This window comes from Gadus morhua, chromosome 12, assembly GCF_902167405.1.
Source record: "Gadus morhua chromosome 12, gadMor3.0, whole genome shotgun sequence".
Taxonomy (NCBI): Eukaryota; Metazoa; Chordata; class Actinopteri; order Gadiformes; family Gadidae; genus Gadus; species Gadus morhua.
Window position 1 is genome coordinate 4,867,161 of NC_044059.1, and position 20,586 is coordinate 4,887,746.

The 20,586-nt window shown below is 46.5% G+C and overlaps 1 protein-coding gene across 1 annotated transcript in view; it reads left to right on the forward strand.

The window, feature by feature from the left end:
• The window catches only part of LOC115556352 (1-phosphatidylinositol 4,5-bisphosphate phosphodiesterase gamma-1), a 30,617-nt gene that overhangs the window by 5,071 nt on the left and 4,960 nt on the right, over nucleotides 1-20,586 (forward strand). Inside the window, exons 2-27 of the mRNA XM_030373556.1 lie at nucleotides 1,330-1,479; nucleotides 1,803-1,896; nucleotides 2,835-2,882; nucleotides 5,163-5,247; nucleotides 5,968-6,048; nucleotides 6,234-6,268; nucleotides 6,680-6,752; nucleotides 7,869-7,964; nucleotides 8,411-8,529; nucleotides 8,681-8,766; nucleotides 8,889-9,009; nucleotides 9,637-9,805; nucleotides 10,263-10,382; nucleotides 10,564-10,671; nucleotides 11,374-11,558; nucleotides 12,371-12,571; nucleotides 13,298-13,417; nucleotides 13,812-13,995; nucleotides 14,620-14,697; nucleotides 15,001-15,104; nucleotides 15,369-15,465; nucleotides 17,281-17,347; nucleotides 17,949-18,115; nucleotides 18,286-18,382; nucleotides 18,714-18,938; nucleotides 20,119-20,264. Of these exons, the coding sequence (XP_030229416.1) occupies nucleotides 1,330-1,479; nucleotides 1,803-1,896; nucleotides 2,835-2,882; nucleotides 5,163-5,247; nucleotides 5,968-6,048; nucleotides 6,234-6,268; nucleotides 6,680-6,752; nucleotides 7,869-7,964; nucleotides 8,411-8,529; nucleotides 8,681-8,766; nucleotides 8,889-9,009; nucleotides 9,637-9,805; nucleotides 10,263-10,382; nucleotides 10,564-10,671; nucleotides 11,374-11,558; nucleotides 12,371-12,571; nucleotides 13,298-13,417; nucleotides 13,812-13,995; nucleotides 14,620-14,697; nucleotides 15,001-15,104; nucleotides 15,369-15,465; nucleotides 17,281-17,347; nucleotides 17,949-18,115; nucleotides 18,286-18,382; nucleotides 18,714-18,938; nucleotides 20,119-20,264 (3,056 nt within the window). The remainder of the gene's footprint in view (nucleotides 1-1,329; nucleotides 1,480-1,802; nucleotides 1,897-2,834; nucleotides 2,883-5,162; nucleotides 5,248-5,967; nucleotides 6,049-6,233; nucleotides 6,269-6,679; nucleotides 6,753-7,868; nucleotides 7,965-8,410; nucleotides 8,530-8,680; nucleotides 8,767-8,888; nucleotides 9,010-9,636; nucleotides 9,806-10,262; nucleotides 10,383-10,563; nucleotides 10,672-11,373; nucleotides 11,559-12,370; nucleotides 12,572-13,297; nucleotides 13,418-13,811; nucleotides 13,996-14,619; nucleotides 14,698-15,000; nucleotides 15,105-15,368; nucleotides 15,466-17,280; nucleotides 17,348-17,948; nucleotides 18,116-18,285; nucleotides 18,383-18,713; nucleotides 18,939-20,118; nucleotides 20,265-20,586) is intronic.

Here is a 20,586-nt window from a genome sequence, read left to right on the forward strand (position 1 = left end):
ACGCATTTAAAAAATCCCACATTCCAGCCTAGTACATTTATTATACATTAAAAAGATATATATATATATATGCTATATTTTTGTTGCTATTGCTACTGCCACTGGTACCACTATTGCTACTAGTATTTCTGGTACTCGTACTACTACAACTACTTCATATCCAAGCCCAGATGATCCACTTTCTGTGGATCATGATCCACAGAAAGTGGATCATCTGGTAGACGTGGGCTGAAACTTTAAGAGCCCTTAGTCAAATAAACGCCAAGTTCAGGTTCCTGTGTGTGTGTGTGTGTGTGTGTGTGTGTGTGTGTGTGTGTGTGTGTGTGTGTGTGTGTGTGTGTGTGTGTGTGTGTGTGTGTGTGGGGGAGTGTATGCATGCATGTGTGTGTGGTTTGCGGGGACATCTGCAAAGAGAGTAAACTGGTAGTGTTTTTTCAGAGGGAGTATCTGTGGTGTGTTAGCAGGAGGCTCCGCCCCCCTGTAGGGCTTACATCACCCTCATTGGTCAGATACCCGAGCTGGCCCGGTGGCTCCTCTCCCTTCTATACTATAGATCTACTACATTTATACTATATAACTATATGTATAACGGTTTTACAGTGTGTGTGTGTGTGTGTGTGTGTGTGTGTGTGTGTGTGTGTGTGTGTGTGTGTGTGTGTGTGTGCACGTGGGTGCACGTGGTGGGTGCACATGTTTCTTTCCAACTTTTATCCTCAAGAGAGAATACTGTCTTTCTGCAAACATCTGCAATTTGATTCTTTGTGTGTGTATGTGCATGTATGTGTGTTGCGCACAATATAACTACAAACTGATTTATGTATTTTTTTAGTGCATATATGCTTTATATGAGTTCAGTTAGTACCAGTGAGTAGTGGACTCCGTTTAATAAAAGTACCAAAAGTAACAGTTAGGTAAAAGTTATAATTCCTAACAGTAAATAACTGTGACAGCAACTCTGTTAGTAACAGTCAGTAGCCGTAATAGTAACGAACAGTCCTTATTGGCACTTACTAACCATTATTAGTCTGGGTAAATTACATTTAGTACATGTATATGTAACTGAAAGTCATTGAATAAATATAAGTAACAGTAATAAGCAATCAGTGACTGAAACATGTAACTGTGATAGTACCTAACATCTACTACTAATAATACAGCAACTGTCACTAACGGTGAACCACCGTAACTAACAGTACGTAAACGTAGCCGTCAATAGCAGTAAGTAATAGTAACCAAATGTAACCAATGGATGGTAGCAGGTTACTGCTATATCACCTGTAACAGCTACCGACGCTAACAGTAGCCCCCTGTGTGTCCCTGCTCCACCAGTCGAGCTGCGGGAGGTGAGGGAGCTGCGCAGGGGAAAGGGCTCCCGGGACTTTGAGCGTTACCCTGAGGAGTCCCGGCGGCTGGAGGCCTCCCACTGCTTCATCGTCCTGTACGGCTCCGAGTTCCGCCTCAAGACCCTCAGCGTGGCCGGTCAGTGTTTCTGTGTGTCTGTGTCTGTGTGTGTGTGTGTCTGTGTCTGTGTTTATATGTGTGTGTCTTTTGTGTGTGTGTGTGTGTTTGTGTGTGTGTGTGCGTGTGTATATGCCTAGCTAAATGCCTAGCTAAATGCCTGTGTGTGTGTGTGTGTGTGTGTGTGTGTGTGTGTGTGTGTGTGTGTGTGTGTGTGTGTGTGCGTACATGCCTACCTACATGCCTGTGTTTCTGTGTGTGTGTGTGTGTGTGTGTGTGTGCGTGTGTGTGTGTGCGTGTGTGTGTGTGCGTGTGTGTGTGTGTGTGTGTGTGTGTGTCTACAGCGTTCAGCGAGGAGGAGGTGACCATGTGGATGAGTGGTCTGAGCTGGTTGGTCAGCAACACCCAAAAAGCTCCCCTACCCCAGCTGATTGACAGGTAGGATACCCCCAGCTCTAAACTAAACTCTTCTATCAACCATACCATCACAATCAGGCCCATAAAAGATGGACACCGATTTTAAACCTAAAGCCCGGCCATATTCATAGAGCGGCCATCTTGGTTTTAAATCCTAGCTGAGTGGGAGGAACTGAGGGTGGAATCCCACATTCTGTTCCCCCCACACAGCTGGTGTTTAGAACCAAGATGGCATTGCTCAAGATGTTGCAAAATCGGCTGAATTCGATCAAAGGACGACTAGACCTTGGAGCGGTGGAGAAGGGGGCGGTAGGGAGGGGCGGGTCAATATTTGTTTGCGATGGAAGATGTTTACTCCAGATGATCACCGGGAGGGCAGGGTTTGGCTCCTGGTGGAGTCAGGAGGAGGCGGAGGAGTAGAGAGAGGCTGCCAGGTTCAGTCTGTGGCGTAGAAGCACAGTGGACGTTGCTGTTTATAGGAAGGTCCGATCGGAAATGAAAATGGCCCAATTTTGTGTGTTTGTACACCAAATAAGCTGTTATTGAAGCGGATGGGATTTCACCAGTTGAACCTTCTCCAACCTCCGCTTGTTAGAGACACTGTCAGCGGAGTGTCACTGCATGGGCTTGTAGTTTAGAGACAAGCAGCTGCTGTGTGTTTCCATGTTCCACTGAACTATCTTTCTGGCCGTTCAGTAATAATTAGTTCAGTCACTAATCTGAAGGAAGTCTGATTGTCTGTCTGTATGACAACTGTGTGTCTGTCTGGCATCTGTCTGTCTGGCTGTTTGTCCAACCTATGTCTGTCTGTCCGTATCCTCTGCCTGTCCGTTTGTCAGTCTTCTCTGTCGGTTGGTCTGACTGACTGACTATCTGAACTCTGTCTGTTTCTATCTACCTGTATCAGTCTATTTGTCTGTCTGTCTGTCTATCTCTACATATGTCTGTCTTTCCAACAGGTGGCTGAGGAAACAGTTTGACGCCATAGACCGGAGCAACGAGGGCAGGTTGGTACCTCACATTACCACGGCAACAGCCAATAACACATCCCAGCCCCTGGGCGATCAGCCACTGCATGTTACCGTGCCAGCGTCCCATTGTTCTGATAGGTAACCATGTCAACAACAAAAACAACAACAGCCAATCAGAATCTGATTGGCTGCTTATTGGAATTATCATCGATGGGCCCTGTATGGTCCCCCATAGTGAAGTACCCTGACCCCTAAACACACACACACACACACACACACACACACACACACACACACACACACACACACACACACACACACACACACACACACACACACACACACACACACGTGTGTTTAGGGGGAAGCAGCTCCAAAACAAACAGCCTGCCAGTGGCCGATAAGCAACAGGAAGTGATGTGATGGAGTGGGAGAGGGCTACTTCCTGTCCTCATTGAAGGGCAACGGTAGAAATTAGGGATGGCCATGGTCTCTGAGAACTTTGATCATTCACTTGTGATTTTCTTTCATTGAACCATACCTGACAAGGCTGGTGTTGTAGTGTCTACTGTCTCTAAAAAAATGAGTGACTAGAAAATAAAGGAATGAATGATTCATCAGTATAATTGTTAGCCTTAGATTTATTCCAGATAGCCTATTTAGATCACAATGTTGTCAATTTATTATTCATTAATATGTTTATCACTTAGCCAAAATGATCCCCTGTAACTGATAGGACGTCCTATCAAGTTACTGGTAGATGGATTAAGTTAATTTGAAGATATACGTGAGAGTGGGTTAAGTTAAGGTCAAGTATACGTACTAGGTTAGAGAGGGTTACATTTGGGTATCAGGTTAGAGAGGGTTAGTTTAGGTATGATGTTAGAAGTTGTTTAGTTTGTGGTATTAGCTAAGAGATGGCTTAGTTGAGGTATTAAGGATCAGCGGTCAGCCATTAGATTGAGTTAGCGGCCATGAGATCTGGATAAACACTCAGGCTGTCCATCCAATGAGGACAGACACATAGCATCTCTACAGCTCTTCTCCACCCACTGTATCCTCCTCCACTTCTCCTTCCTCCTCTTCCTCTCCTTATCCTAAACATTATTTTTTATCCCTCACTCCCTTGTTTAGACACTGATGATTTTGCGTGTGTGTCCGTGTGTGTGTGTGTGTCCGTGTGTGTGTGTTTGTTTTTGTTAATCAGTTAACTGATTTTCCATATGTTATTTCCCTTCAGAGGAGGAAAGAGAATGTGGACTTTAAAATCCTTATTGGACAGTAACATCTTACAGAGGGTGAAAAATGAGACTATGATACACATCAACTGTTATGCTGAATCTTAACATGATGGACTGTAGTTTATGACATAATTGTAATATAAAGTGGAAAGTCTAAACCAGACGGACTGTCAGAATAGGTTAATGGTCCATATTTAAACCTTCCTGTTGTAAACAAGTACCTGCCTATCCCAGTTTAGCCCTGCTATTCAAATCCTTGTAGCCGGTCAGAGAGCGCGCAGAGACCACAGTTCATCTTCCCTCACTGGGAGCTGCGTCTGGTGGGGATCGCGTTGGATCTCTCTCTCTGCTCCCCGGTCTGGTTCCTACTAACAACAAAGCAGGCACATAAATACAAACACTCCCTGATTGGCCTGAGTGCTGACACCTGCTCGTACTCAGGTTTAACCCCCCACAGCCAATCCGGTGCGCTCCCAACCTGCCCATACCCCCCCTGCAGGCCAGACGTTGCATGTCCCCCCATACTCCTAACCAAAGTTTAGTGGTCATAAACACAATGACACACGTACAACATTTTGTCTGATGCTTACCTGCAGTCTCCTTTGATAGGAATTGGTGCAATATCAAATGAATAATATATATATATATAATATGTATAATATAATATCAATGTAAAGCAAAAAGGATAGTCTGGTGGTTAATAGGGTGACTCCCAGCCAAAATGTTCTGGGTTTAAACCCCAATGTCCTGTCTAACTGTAGGCATCCTTCAGATGCCCCTACCTACTCCTTAATGATATGTCATACACTGTCAAAACACTGTAGTCGCTCTGGATAAATGCTGCTGCTAAATGAAAAAATCATCAATAATAAAAAGGTAAAGTTGTCCAGTTTATCCCCGGGAGGTTGCTTTGTCTACTGCACCCCATCATTGAAGAGATAAGTACCTGTTATTGACTGCGTAAGCTTGCCAGCGCCCTCTGCTGGCAAGCAAAGGATTGAGGCTGGTCAGTGACATAGGGATGTTCTGAATGCCCGTAACTCTCTCCACCCCTCTCCTCCTCTTTCCCTGCCAGTATTACGGTGAAGGACGTGAAGACTCTGTTGCCTCAGATCAACTTCAGAGTGCCCAGCATGCGCTTCCTGAAGGACAAGCTGCAGGTCAGACCACGTCATGAAGCACTGAAACTATCTAACTGTTTTGCGTCTTATGCAAGCATTATGTGTTTCCCAATTCTGGCAGTCCTAGTCTCAGAAATCAGACCTTGGGTTAATATCTAAAGTCTGATGGCAGACGTGCTCAGAACTCAGACGTGCTCAGATCTTAACTTTCATTTGCTTACTTATTTCAACCAATCATGTTGCTGGAAGCGGGGATATGTAAGCGTGTAATTGGCCAACACAACCTCAGCCAGGAGTAGTAAACTAGACTGGCCACTGTAGAAACACACTTATTTAAATCCATTTCTGAAAACTTAATCTGAACTTTCTTCGGTAGAATATCTCGAATCACGAAACATACGGCCTTACTAAATTCTGCTGTAGCATAGAAGGACTACTGCTTGATCTGAGCTTATGGTACTCCTTACCCTGGAAGGAGTGATCTTTCTGTCCGTGTTCCTTTCGTAGGTTCCTTCCATGATAATTAGGGTAGTTTTTCCTTATCCAAAAGGTTAAAGGCCATTGTATAATGTGACCTGTGAAGATATTTGGGTTAAAAATTAAAATTAAAATTCACTTCACTTGAGAAGAAGATAGAAGTTGGTTCTGTGCAGATGCAATGAGTAATGTCAACTAAGTTAGAGTTTATTAAAGATAAAGTGCTTTGATGCTAAGCTAATGTCAGTGCTCTGTGACTCGTGATTCTTCCTATGTGGACAGGAAGTGGAGGCCAGGAGCGATCTCTCATACCCAAACTTTTCACAGCTCTACAGGACCCTGATGTTTGACGCACAAAGAAGCGTAAGTTCACCGTTTCTGCCTGAATACCTGCTGTACACGGCACACCCATATAATAACCCACGTACCATAATGTATATTTATACACATTTGTTTATGACAGCCCAATAGCCAGCATATACATAAAATATTACAAATGTGTTAACTCTTCCTGTTTGTCATCTGACTCCTACCCTCTGTCACGGCAGATCATAGAACAGCTGGATCTGTCCTTCCCCCTGCGGTGAGTCCTGCTTCCTTGTCTCCTACTCTTCTCCTGTTTTCTCATCTCCTATTTTCTACTCATCCTCTCTTCTCATATTTAATTTTCCTCCTTTATTCCCGCCAACCCCTCCTTCTAGTTGTAAAATACCTTCTGATGATTCATACCTGATGCTTTAGTCTAATCTTGGTCCTCTTTCTATAGTGCTTTAACCATTGAAGTCCTTTGTGACTGTTTCTGTGATGAAAGGCTATACAAAGAGCATTGACTCGATCCAAGGTGGTTGAAAAGTACTGAAGTGAAATCGGAGTCACAGAGACCTAGTCACAGGGCTAGTTCTAGTGTTTTTGGATGTACGATACAGCAATGAAGAGATGTATATCTTCTGTTTGGATTGCAGTGGAATTAAACACTATATTCTCTGTCCCTTAGAAATGTTGACCGTCCTGAACTCTGTCAGATCTCTCTCTACGACTTCCAGAAGTTTCTCCAACTTGACCAGAAGGTACCTGCTCTCATAGTATTTTTGTATCCATTCTTAGCCATCCCAGAATTGAATATACATTCTCAGCCATTTTGGGTAGTTTGATCCCATACTTAAAGGAGACATGTTATGGTTTTTTCCCAACAAGTAAACATAGTATATGACTTCCAGAAAACATGTTTTTGAGGCTGTTTGCTGGAAATAACATTTTCAGGCAAAATATCTTGCCTACCGTTGTTCCCCTCTGTTTCAGTCCCTTCAGAATTCACGGTTTCTGGTATCTGTAGCTTTAATACAAATGAGCTGCTGCCCATTGACCAAACAGCTGTCAGGAGTGAACCACAGCATGAAGGAGAAGTGATTGTTGCCGTTTTGCGGACTCCTGGAGCTCTTTATCTATATAATATAATATAATATAATATAATATAATATAATATGATATAATAATAATAATATAATATAATATATAGGTATTTATATAATATTATATCTAATATTACGGCCAAAAGCTATGTGTGCCTCGGATGATATTATGATCCATAAAGACTGCGTCTAGTACTTCCACAACAAGTAAAGACTCGTAGGGTTATCTCGGCCATGATTAAGAAGAATTGGGGGAAAGGAACTTTGGCCTTGACTCTCTGAAGTCCATTTTGAACCGCGACATGGAGGAGAAAGGGATTGTACTCCGGGAGCTGAGCTGCCGGACTGCCGCCGAGCTGAACTACCGGACTGCCGCCGAGCTCCCCCCGCCGGAGCTGCCGGACTGCCGTCGAAGCTTCGGCAGCAGTACCGGAGTACACCCTCCGGAAGTACAGCTCCCGGAGTACACCCGCCGGAGCTGCCGGACTGCCGCCGAAGCTTCTTCGGCGGCAGTCCGGCGGGGGGAGCCTGGCAGCAGTCCGGCAGCTAAGCTCCGGGAGTACAATCCCTTTCTGCTCCATGTCTCCTCCTCCGGACTTCGGCAGCTTTGGCAGCTCCAGCGGAGAAAGGGATTGCACTCCCGGAGCTGAGCTGCCGGGAGTCAATATAATTCAATATAATATAAAACAAATGAATAAGATACAATCTTAAAAATCAAACATTGCCCACCCTATGAGGCTGCCCCTGTGAGTGATACACTGTTTCTGATGGCAGGAGTCGTGGGCGTCTGATTTGGGCCGTGTCCGAGAGGTTCTACTGGCTTACCTGTTGGGTTCAGCCCAGTCCGAACCCATGTTACAACTGGACGAGGTAACACACACACACAGGGCCGTAGCACCAAATCCTGGGCCCCTATACTATAGGTACTAATGGGCCCACACACACACACACACACACACACACACACACACACACACACACACACACACACACACACACACACACACACACACACACACACACACACACACACATACACACACACACACACACACACACACAAACACAATGACACATGATACTGACACACATGATACTGCTATTTTAAAAGAATTTTTTTCTCTGTTATTTTTCTTTCTAATCTAGTTATTCTTTTATGTTGTATTTATCTTTTAACATGTGCATTGTAGCACTTTGACGTCATTGAGTTGATGTAAAGTGCGTTATAAATAAAATGTATTATTATTATTATTATTATTATGATGTTAATTAGTTTATTTATATTTCTGTCTAACCCGGTCTCTTTTTCTTTAAAGTTTCTGACGTTCCTGTTCTCTAAAGAAAACTCTGTGTTCGACCCCCGACCGTCTCCCGTTGCCCCGGACGACATGAAGCGACCTTTGTCTCAGTATTGGATCTCCTCCTCACACAATACGTAGGTCTCTCTCACTCTCTCTCTCTCACTCTCTCTCTCTCTCTCTCTCTCTCTCTCTCTCTCTCTCTCTCTCTCTCTCTCTCTCTCTCTCTCTCTCTCTCTCTCTCTCTCTCTCTCTAACCCTGGCCCCTGAACCTGTTCTGGCCCCCAGGTACCTGACTGGGGACCAGTTCTCCAGCGAGTCCTCGTTGGAGGCGTACGCTCGCTGCCTGAGGATGGGCTGTCGCTGCATCGAACGTACGGAGCGACACAAACACAAGACTGTACCTCTTTGATCATATCTATCTTTATATATTTTAAACTTCATATTCAATATCTTGTTACTTGTTTTACCAAATCTTTTTGCCGTTGCCCATAAGTGGACTGCTGGGACGGACCCGACGACCTGCCCATCATCTACCACGGCCACACGCTCACCTCCAAGATCAAGTTCCTGGACGTTCTCCACACCATCAAAGACCACGCCTTCGTCACCTCCGAGTAAGTCTCCTGCTCCGGCCCGGGCCAAGCTAGATCCATCCCACTACACCGTCACATCAGACCAGTTCTATAGTCACCACTGGAACCCTACTAGAACCTTAAAGTATCAGTAATCCCTAGAACAACACTTGAACCGTAGACCTTCAGTATAACCCCACTAGATCCTCAGACCATAACTTGAACATCACTAGAACCCCACTTAAAACCTAGACCCTCGCCAGATCATCGCTAAAACCCCAGAAGAACCGTAGACCATCACTAGACCATCAATAGAACCATCACTAGACCATCACTAGACCATCACTAGACCATCACTAGAACCATCATTACAACATATCTAGAACCATCACTAGACCATCAATAGAACCATCACTAGACCATCACTAGAACCATCATTAGCACATATCTAGAACCATCACTAGACCATCAATAGAACCATCACAAGACCATCAATAGAACAATCACAAGACCATCACTAGACCATCACTGGACCATCACTAAACCATCACTAGTCCATCCCTAGCACCATCATTAGAACATATCTAGAACCCTCCCTGGACTATAACTAGAACCCTCACAAGGACACACCCCTAGAACCATCAGTAGAAGCCAGCTCCGTGTGTGCAGGTACCCTGTGATCCTGTCGATCGAGGACCACTGCAGCGTGGTGCAGCAGAGGAACATGGCCACCCACTTCAAAAAGGTGTTCGGAGACCTTCTGCTCACCAAGCCGGTGGAGACCGGCGCTGACGAGCTGCCCTCGCCCTACCAGCTGCGCAGGAAGATCCTGATCAAGGTGATTATTATGGGTTGTTGTTAATCATTTCTCTTTGAGGGTGGTCATGATTTGTAAGTCCCAGTCCAAAAGGATCTGGGTTCCGTCCCCAGTGCTGGCAGCCAACCTGTAAGGGTACTTGAGCAAGATGCAACGCCCCTTTAAGCTGACTTACCATAATAAGAACCCAACTTTAACCGTAGACCACCACTTTTATCCAAAACCACCTAACGTCATTTTTTTCCCCGATGCTTGTTATTCATGAGCCAGGAGGGTGTGGAATCGTGTTTAGTGATGCCTAAAGCTAAGCATGGAAATTGAATGAAAGAAACCAAGGATTGCAAACATTAGACAATCCTGCCCCGAATGACCCATGAAAGTGCCATTCAAACAATTAGAGGTCCTTCATATGTGTTACATAGTTGTCTTGCGATAGACGTTGTTTGTTTAATAAAGTTACGTTGACTGTGTATTCCAGCACAAGAAGCTGGAGGAGGGAACGATGTACGAGGAGGTGACCTCGGCCAGCTACTCGGAGAACGACATCAGCAACTCCCTGAAGAACGGCATCCTCTACCTGCAGGATCCCATCGATCATGTGAGCACACTGGGCGTTTCTATTGGCTATGCTGTGTCTCTATTGGTTGTACCGGCCCCTTATTTTGTGTGTGTGTGTGTGTGTGTGTGTGTGTGTGTGTGTGTGTGTGTGTGTGTGTGTGTGTGTGTGTGTGTGTGTGTGTGTGCGTGTGTGTGTGTGTGTGTGTGTGTGTGTGTTCCAGGCTTGGACACCCCACTACTTTGTTCTGACAAGTAACAAGATCTACTACTCTGAGGAGACGTCTCACTACCAGACGTCTGAGGAAGAGGAGGATGAAGATGGGAAAGAGGTACTGATGATGATGATGATGATGATGATGATGATGATGATGATGATGATGATGATGATGATGAAGAAGAATATGGTAAAACAGGCTATCTTGCCTCTCCAAAAATGATCAGAACATCTGAATTTGTACGTGATCGTAGGAAGGCATCAGAGGGGGATTAGGTCAGCTGGATGCCTCTAGAAGTGCATAAGGTCAGAGGTCCATAATGTAGCCAAGTTTCAAAATGTGTGTCACTATTCTATTATAATGCATCAGTGTTTTCCCTCTTGTTCCTCCGGCACAAAGTTGTGGACAATGAACTAGTTGGCGACAGACAGGAAATCCGAACAGACAGGAAATCCACAAAGACAATGCCTTGCCTTCATTATCAAATAAAACCTTTCACACCCAAGTGTTCCAACCAAGGTTATCTATGGGTCATCAATCACTGGTGGTCGTGGTGATGCATCGTGTGGAAGGAAACTTGATGGAGGCAAATATTCCCATTCTCATCTCCCCTTTCTTCACTTTTCCCTGCCTCCTCTCCCCGCTCCACCCTCTTTCCCATCCTTCTCTCACCTAATCTCTCTCACCGTCCGCTCCACCTCCATTCTCCTCTCCTTCTCCTTCTCCTCTTCTCTCTCACCTCTTACCCCCCCCCCCCCCACCTCTACTTCTCCTCTCTCCCCGCTCCCTCCACCCGTCTCCTCCCCCTCCCTCCAGGAGTGCAACAACAACGACCAGCCTGGGGTTGAGCGTTGGTTCCACGGGAAGCTGGGTGGCGGTCGCGACGGCCGCCAGGTGGCCGAGAAGCTCCTGCAGGAGTACTGTGAGGGCGGGGCAAAGGACGGCACCTTCCTGGTCCGGGAGAGCGAGACGTTCGTAGGAGACTACACCCTTTCCTTCTGGTCAGTGGCGCTGGAACGGGAACACTTCAGTGCTTGATGTTTCCCTGTTTTCTCTGTTCTGGTGTTTCAAACCTGTGGGGATATACTTTTATCCAAAGCGACTTTTATCTTTAGCCACTTTTAGTCAATTCAGAAGCCAGATCCATGTCATTAGCAAGCAGGTCGAGGTTAGGCATCTGGCTCCAGTAGGCCTACCGGTTGAAAGGGGAGATCTAACTCAGATCCTGCTGGAAGTCAGAACACCCTACACTACTCAAACTCAGATGCTCTCTGTTATTCTCTTGTCTTGTTTACTTTTTTTTCTAATGTTTTCTTATCTAATGGGGTGCAGCAAAACTCAAATCCTTCTAAATAACTTCCACCACCTCTCTCTCTCCATCTGTCTATCTGTCTGTCTCTCTCTCTGTCTGTCCGTCTCTCTCCCTCTGTATCTGTCTCTCTGTCTCTCTCTGTGTCTGTCTCTCTCTCTCTCCCTCTGTGTCTGTCTTTCTGTCTCTCCCTCTGTGTGTTTCTGTGTCTCTCTCTCTCTCTCTCTGTGTCTATCTCTCTGGCTCTCCCTCTGTGTGTTTCTGTGTCTCTCTCTCTCTCTCTCTCTCTCTCTCTCTCTCTCTCTCTCTCTCTCTCTCTCTCTCTCTCTGTGTCTATCTCTCTGGCTCTCCCTCTGTGTGTTTCTGTGTCTCTCTCTCTCTCTCTCTCTCTCTCTCTGTGTCTATCTCTCTGTCTCTTCCTCTGTGTGTTTCTGTGTCTCTCTCTCTCTCTCTCTCTCTGTGTCTCTCTCTCTCCCTCTCTCCCCCCCCCCCCTCCCATGGCAGGCGTTCTGGGCGTGTCCAGCACTGTCGGATCCACTCCCGCCAGGAGTCTGGCTCCACCCGCTTCTACCTGACGGACAACCTGGTGTTCGCCAGCCTGCAGCGCCTCATCTCCCACTACCGCCACACGCCGCTGCGCTGCAACGAGTTTGAGATGGCGCTCTGCAGCCCTGTGCCCCAGCCCAACGCACACGAGAGCAGAGAGTGAGTGTGTGTGTGTCTGAAGGTTTGTGTGTGTGGGGGACTAGGTGTGTTTGGGTAGCTGTGTTTGTGGCAGGGTTATGTTAAATGTAAATCAATGTGTGTGTTTGCATGTTTATGGCAGGTTGTGTGTGTGTGTGTGTGTGTGTATTTGGCAGGTCATGTTTATGGTGTTTAAATGTGTGCATAATAGATCAATAATATTTCTGTTGAGTAAGTTGCATTCTGCAAACTCTCCACTAGATGCCACTAAATCCTACGCTCTGCAGCTTAGACAGAGTGAGGACATGATAATACTGTATGGATCTTAATGGTGGGGGTGCACAGTGGATTGAGATGGAGTGAGGACATGATAGTACTATATTGTCCTTAATGGTGGTTGTGTGATGTGGGGCGCAGGTGGTTGGGACCGACCGAGGACATGATAGTACCGTATTGTTCTTAATGGTGGTGGTGCGCTGATGGTTGAGGCCGAGTGAGGACATGATAGTACTGTATGGATCTGAAAGGTGACCGTGTGATGTGGTGCGCAGGTGGTTGAGGCCGAGTGAGGACGTGACAGTACTGTATTGTCCTTAATGGTGGTGGTGCGCTGATGGTTGTGACAGAGTGAGGACGTGACAGTACTGTATTGTTCTTAATGGTGGTGGTGCGCAGGTGGTTGAGGCCGAGTGAGGACGTGACAGTACTGTGTTGTCCTTAATGCTGGTGGTGTGACGCGGTGACCAGGTGGTTCCATTCCAACCTGAGTCGGGTCCAGGCTGAACACATGCTGATGAGGGTCCCCCGGGACGGAGCCTTCCTGGTGAGGAAACGCAGCGAGGTGCACTCCTACGCCATCTCCTTCAGGTAACACGCACGCACGCACGCACGCACGCACGCACGCACGCACGCACGCACGCACGCACGCACGCACGCACGCACGCACGCACGCACGCACGCACACAGACACACACAGAGACAAACACACCCCCTCTCACTGTCTGTCTCTCTCGCTCTCTGTCTCTCTGTCTGTCTGTCTGTGTCTGTCTAACTCTCTGCCTGTCTGTTCAACTCTCTGTCTAACTCTCTCTCCCTCTCTCTGTCTGTCTGTCTGTCTGTCTGTCTGTCTGTCTGTCTGTCTGTCTGTCTGTCTGTCTGTCTGTCTGTCTGTGTCTCTCTCTCCCTCTGTCTGTCTGTCTGTGTGTCTGTCTGTCTGTCTGTCTGTCTGTCTGTCTCTCTCTCTCTCCACCCCCTCCCCCAGGGCGGAGGGGAAGATCAAGCACTGTCGGATCCACCAGGAGGGCCGCCTCTTCATGCTGGGCAGCTCGGCTGAGTTCGAGAGCCTGGTGGACCTGGTGCGCTACTACGAGAAGCACCCGCTGTACCGCAAGATGAGGCTGCGCTACCCCATCAACGAGGACGCCCTGGACCGCATGGGCACCACGGTGAGCTGGCTGGAGCTAGCTTCGTTTTAATGTGTTTCATGCCCTTCAGCCTACTGTCTTTAGTTAGTTCAAATAAGCGTCCACGTGAGCCCTAGCTTCACTGCTGGTTAACTTTTCTTTTCGGTACTTCATTACCTTTTCTGTTTTTTTTTTTGCAGATTATGCATTAACTTGCTAAATGTGTAATTTGATGTTGAATACATTATTGTTATAAATGAGTAACATATCATGGTACATAGTCTCTATAGTCCATATGTAGTCCATTTATGGTCGGCTTAGCTCAGGAGGTAGAGCGGGTTAACCGGAAGGTTGCTAGTTAGATCCCTGGCACCTCCTGGTTGAGTCGAGGTGTCCCTGAGCAAGACACCTAACCATAACTGCTCCCGACGGGCTCCCTGTCGCCTTGTGTGGTTGACTCCGCCGTTGGTGTGTGAATGTGTGTATGAATAGTTGTAAGTCAATTTAGATAAAAGCATCTGCTAAATATCCAAAGTGTAAATGTAATATATAGTCTTGTTTCCAATCTGTGAATTTAAAGGATTTACAGACTTGTTTTATAACCCAGTGCAGTTGATTGGTTGAAGCTGACTGCTTAAAGCTGATGATTGGTTGTTTGTTCCTCAGGAACTGGACTACGGGGCTCTGTATGAGGTCCGGACGCCTCACTTCTATGTGGAGGCCAACAAGATGCCCATGGCTCGGGTAGGAGAGCTAACTGTCAGCACAAAGCTCTCACACTGCTAGTAACGATTTGTGAATGTTTTACATGACCAATATGTGATTGGATGTTTACTGTTCTTTGAAATGAAAACACATTTGAACAACCAGTAGAGGTGCATGGGCAAACAAGTTTTGTGTGTGTGTGTGCGTGTGTGTGTGTGTGTGTGTGTGTGTGTGTGTGTGTGTGTGTGTGTGTGTGTGTGTGTGTGTGTGTGTGTGTGTGTGTGTGTGTGTGTGTGTGTGTGTGCGTGCGTGCGTGTGTGTGTGTGTGTGTGTGTGTTTTAGTGCACGGTCAAGGCGCTGTACGACTACCGCGCTCAGAGGGAAGACGAGCTTTGTTTCCCCAAGCAGGCCCTCATCCTCAACGTGGACAAGCAGGAGGGGGGCTGGTGAGTGTGTGTGACAGGCCGTGTTTTTGAGGATGGGACTTTTTGTCTATCTATAGACAAATAGACAATACTTTATTTTCATACAAAGACCAAAACATAATCATATTTTAAATAATGAACGTTTTAATTCAGTTTTAACCAATTATACGTTTTTTTTTATTTATGTAATTACTATTATACTCTATCAGTATCTATGTTTTGTTTTTGTGTGTCCACATCATGTATACTGCGTTTCACTCCTGTGTTTCCCCGCCTCTCCTCTAGGTGGCGAGGGGACTACGGAGGGAAGAAACAGCTCTGGTTTCCCGCTAACTACGTGGAGGAAGTTCCAAGTTCCCCCACTAGGGAGCCCGACGAGGCAGTGAGTTGACAGAAGCCCTTCAGTCATAATAAATCCATGTATAATCTATAAATCGATAGTTACTTATGTAACTATGGTTCTATGAATTCCGGATGTTTAGCACTGGATGTTCCATCTCGCGTATGCGCAGGCCGAGTAATTATACCAACAAAGTCACCTGTGACCCCTGGGTGACCCGAGAATGTCTATATATTCCGGAAGACACCCGAGGATCTGTTCCAATTGGATCTTCTAGCGGAATCTGAGAAGTCTGAGTGACAGAGAACTCTGGCGGTCATCCGGAATTCATAGAACCGTAGTTACATGCGTAACTATCGTTCCATTTCATTCCTACTGACCGGTGTTTTAGCACTGGATGACTAATACCAAAAAGGTCACAAAGAGTGCTCACAAATTAAGGGCTCGAAGCCGTCGACAAGACAGCCGTCGCCACAGGTCGAGGAGCAGCGACATTAACCCTGTAGAATCGGGCAAACGTACATGATGAGGACCATGTAGCCGCGGAGCAAATGTCCTGAAGTGGAACCCCCTTCAAGGCAGCCCATAATGTAGCCATACTCCTGGTAGAGTGGCACTTAAAGGCCACATGCATTCAAGACCACATGCACAATCCAGTGGGAGAGTCTCTGTTTCGACAGGGCAGCCCCCTTCCTGCAGCCCCCGTAACAGACAATGAGGTTATCCGTCTTATGGAAGCTGGTGGTCGCTTCAACATATGCCCTAAGCACCCGCACCGGGCACAACAGGTCTGACACACTTTCTGCACCCCCTGGAGAGCCTGGGGGGTTGAAAGCAGCCAACTCGATTGCTTGGTTTACATGATGGGGAGACAATCGTTTGGGTAGGAAGGATGGAATCGGCCAGAGCACCAATGCACCACCATCTGCGTGCCAGCGCAAACACGCCTGGCTCACTGACAAGGCATGGAGTTCACCCACCCGTTTTGCATTCGCAATGGCAAGGAGGAATGCCGTCTTCATGGACAGCCGCGTCAGGTCTGCCTGACTTAGCGGCTCAAATGGGGGTAGACATAAGGACCTTGGACCTGCTTACAAGTCCCATGATGGTGACCTAAGGGATCGTGGCGGTTGAAGCCTCTGGGCTCCCTTCAGAACCTGCCTGACTATGTAGTGGGACCCTACTGTGTGGTTATCCACCCTTGCATGTGTGGCCGAGAACACGGGCATGTAAACGCGCAGGGTAGAAGAAGCTCTCCTGTTGTCCAACACAGACTACAGAAAGTGTAGTATCACTACCACTGAGCAAGTCTCTGGGACTTCGCCCCGTGCCACGCACCACTGTGAAAACAACTTCCACCTGTTTGCATAGAGCAACCTAGTGGAGGGTGCCCTTGAACTAAAAATGGTACGGAACTGTGTGTCCTGCTAGTCCGCTACCACGAGAAGATAGAAGGAACAGATCCTCGGGTGACTTCCGGAATATCTAGACATTCTCGGGTCACCCAGGTGTCACAGGTGACTTTGTTGGTATAATTACTCAACCTGCGCATGCGCGAGATGGAACATCCAGTGCTAAGATCAGTAGTAATGAAACAGAACATGATGGTTTGAATCAAAATAACCTAAGGGTATCTTTACGTAATGTGTTTTCTCATTAAAATAAAGGGGAATTCTCTCCCAACAAAATGTGATCATGTGATAAGTGTTGGTAAGGGTGGCACAGCATGTCCTGGGGTTTAGTCATTTGACCTTCCGATCATGTTTATACAATATTCAGCCACCTTCTGGTTAAAAATAAACCTTTTCTTTTATTTATTCTCTATGACATAACTATCGTTTCGTTCTGCCTCTTCAGGCCTCAGAGAACAGTCCCCTGGGAACGTTTCTCAAAGGTTTCGTCGATGTTCCCAGCTGCCACGCTGGTGAGTGCAAGCCCCTATCCTCGCTCCCCTTGGGACATAGAACTTCAGCTAAATCGTGCTTGACTAATGCCTACCAAAACACAAGCTGGGTGACCAGGAAGTCTTTCAACTGTTACACGAGCTGCTCTAAACCATTGGTGACCATGAAATTTGGAGTCACTCCCTCTGTTGTTTTGGGCTGTTAGCAAATTCGTTGAAATTAAGCAATTTCTCCATCCCTCACCTCAAAAGTCTGATGGGGAACCTGGAGTATCACTTTATTTTGCTTCATATTTGTTTCGACCAATCAGGTTGCTGGAGGTGGGTTTGTTAGCGCATAATTGGCGAACCGAAAACTTGGCTAGCTGTGCTGATCTGTAAAGGTTAAAAAGAAGAATATCACGAATATCAGAAAGAATATCTCAGCAACATATAACGCACCAAGGCTTAACTCCGGACCTTATAGTAGTTTGTTTCCAGCTCCAGACTCTGCGCCCCCAGAAGTTCTGTGTAACAAAGTGCCTGCTGGATCCCACATTAATCTCCCTCCAACCCCATCCACCAACCCTTCCTTTCACCCTCCCCTTCTCCCACACCCTATACCCATCCACGGCCCTTCCAGTGGTGCTGAAGGACGGTAAGAGCTCCAGGCCCTTCGTCTTCACCCTGCACACCCAGCAGCTCTCCTCGCGGCCGGTGCAGACGCTGGACGTGGCGGCCGACTCCCTGGAGGACCTGACCGCCTGGGTGGCCAAGATACGGGAGGCCGCGCAGAACGCCGACGCCCGGGTAGGCGGAGCCTGCACACACACACACACACACAAACACACACACATACTCACACGCACATGCACGTGCACACATATCAACCCCTTCAGGAAATAAAATAATAATTTAGCAATATTGACTGGGTCACTGTACATTATCCCTCCCCTGGCATCTGGACGTCCCTCGTCCAGATGCAGGAGGAGAAGCAGATGGAGCGCAGGAAGAAGATAGCGGTGGAGCTGTCTGACCTGGTGGTCTACTGCAGACCTGTACCCTTCAACGAGGAGAGTAAGACCCCCTCAGAAGACCTTAAGCCCCCCTCCCCTGTTCTTCTCCAATACCATGGCTTTCTGTGTCAGGCTTTCTCTCTGTATCTATTTTGTGCTCATCTCTCTTTTCATCCTTCCATCTTTTTTCAATCCCTCTGTCTCTCTGTCTCTCTGTCTCTCTCTCTCTCTCTCTCTCTCTCTCTCTCTCTCTCTCTCTCTCTCTCTCTCTCTCTCTCTCTCTCTCTCTCTCTCTCTCTCTGATATCAAAGAAAAGAGAGAAAATGAATGTAACCCTAACTTTAACTCATGCACCCTGACCTGTAGCTTCAAACCCGTGTCTCTCTCCCCAGAGATCGGGACGGAGCGGGCGTGCTACCGGGACATGTCGTCGTTCCCGGAGACCAAGGCGGAGCGTCTGGCCACGCGGAGCCGCGGCCGCCGCTTCCTGCAGTACAACCGGCGGCAGCTGTCCCGCGTCTACCCCCGCGGCCAGCGGTTGGACTCTTCCAACTACGACCCACTGGCCATGTGGCTATGTGGCTCCCAGCTGGTCGCTCTCAACTTCCAGACCCCTGGTGAGAGGGAGCGGGCGGCAATTGGTTACGTTCTAGTGATAGTTGTGTTTGGTTAGGTTCTAGTGATAGTTGTGTTTGGTTAGGTTCTAGTCATAGTTGTGTTTGGTTAGGTTCTAGTGAGAGTTGTGTTTGGTTAGGTTCTAGTGAGAGTTGTGTTTGGTTAGGTTCTAGTGAGGGTTGTGTTTGGTTAGGTTCTAGTGATAGTTGTGTTTGGTTAGGTTCTAGTGAGAGTTGTGTTTGGTTACGTTCTAGTGAGAGTTGTGTTTGGTTAGGTTCTAGTGATAGTTGTGTTTGGTTACGTTCTAGTGAGAGTTGTGTTTGGTTAGGTTCTAGTGATAGTTGTGTTTGGTTACGTTCTAGTGAGAGTTGTGTTTGGTTAGGTTCTAGTGAGAGTTGTGTTTGGCTAGGTTCTAGTGATAGTTGTGTTTGGTTAGGTTCTAGTGATAGTTGTGTTTGGTTAGGTTCTAGTGATAGTTGTGTTTGGTTACATTCTAGTGATAGTTGTGTTTGGTTAGGTTCTAGTGAGAGTTGTTTTTGTTTACGACCTTGTGAGGGTTGTGTTTGGTTAGGTTCTAGTGAGGGTTGTGTTTGGTTAGGTTCTAGTGATAGTTGTGTTTGGTTAGGTTCTAGTGAGAGTTGTGTTTGGTTAGGTTCTAGTGAGAGTTGTGTTTGGTTAGGTTCTAGTGATAGTTGTGTTTGGTTAGGTTCTAGTGAGAGTTGTTTTTGTTTACGACTTGGTGAGAGTTGTGTTTAAGTTACGTTCTAGTGAGAGTTGTGTTTGGTTACGACCTAGTGAGAGTTGTTTTTGTTTACGACCTGTTGAGAGTTGTGTTCGGTTAGATTCTAGTGAGAGTTGTGTTTGGTTAGGTTCTAGTGAGAGTTGTGTTTGGTTACGTTCTGGTGATAGTTGTGTTTGGTTAGGTTCTAGTGAGAGTTGTGTTTGGTTAGGTTCTAGTGAGACTTGTGGTTGGTTAGGTTCGAGTGAGAGTTGTGTTTGGTTAGGTTCTAGTGATAGTTGTGTTTGGTTATGTTCTAGTCAGAGTTGTGTTTGGTTAGGTTCTAGTGAGAGTTGTGGTTGGCTATATGAAGTTAGGGTGGCCTTGGCTATTCATTTGTATGCTGGTTAGAGTGACACTGTTTGATGTGATTTGTGTGTGTGTGTGTGTGTTTGTGTGTCTAGACAAGCCAATGCAGATGAACCAAGCGTTGTTCATGCTGGGAGGGGGGAGTGGCTTTGTCCCGCACCCTGACGTCATGAGAGACGACTCCTTCGACCCCTTTGATAAGGAAACCCTGCGCTTGGAGCCAATCACCATTCAGTTGCAGGTCTGACCCACCAATTACCATTCAGCTTATCATACCATCACTTTTGCACACCCTTTTAGGCAAGTCAAGGCAAGGCAACTTTATTTATATAGCACTTTTCATACAGAAGGCAGACTCTAAGTGCTTCACATATAAACATTGTCATACAATAAAATAAAATAAAAGATAAGTAGAAGAAAACACATGCAAAGAAATTAGTAAAATATAAAGTTAAAAAGGTATTTTAGTAGTAAAATAGAAAATACAGGCAAAGTTAAAAAAGCTTTTTAGAAAGTGCAATGTATTTAAGATTTAGCAGAAACTAAAGCAAACATAAATGTCT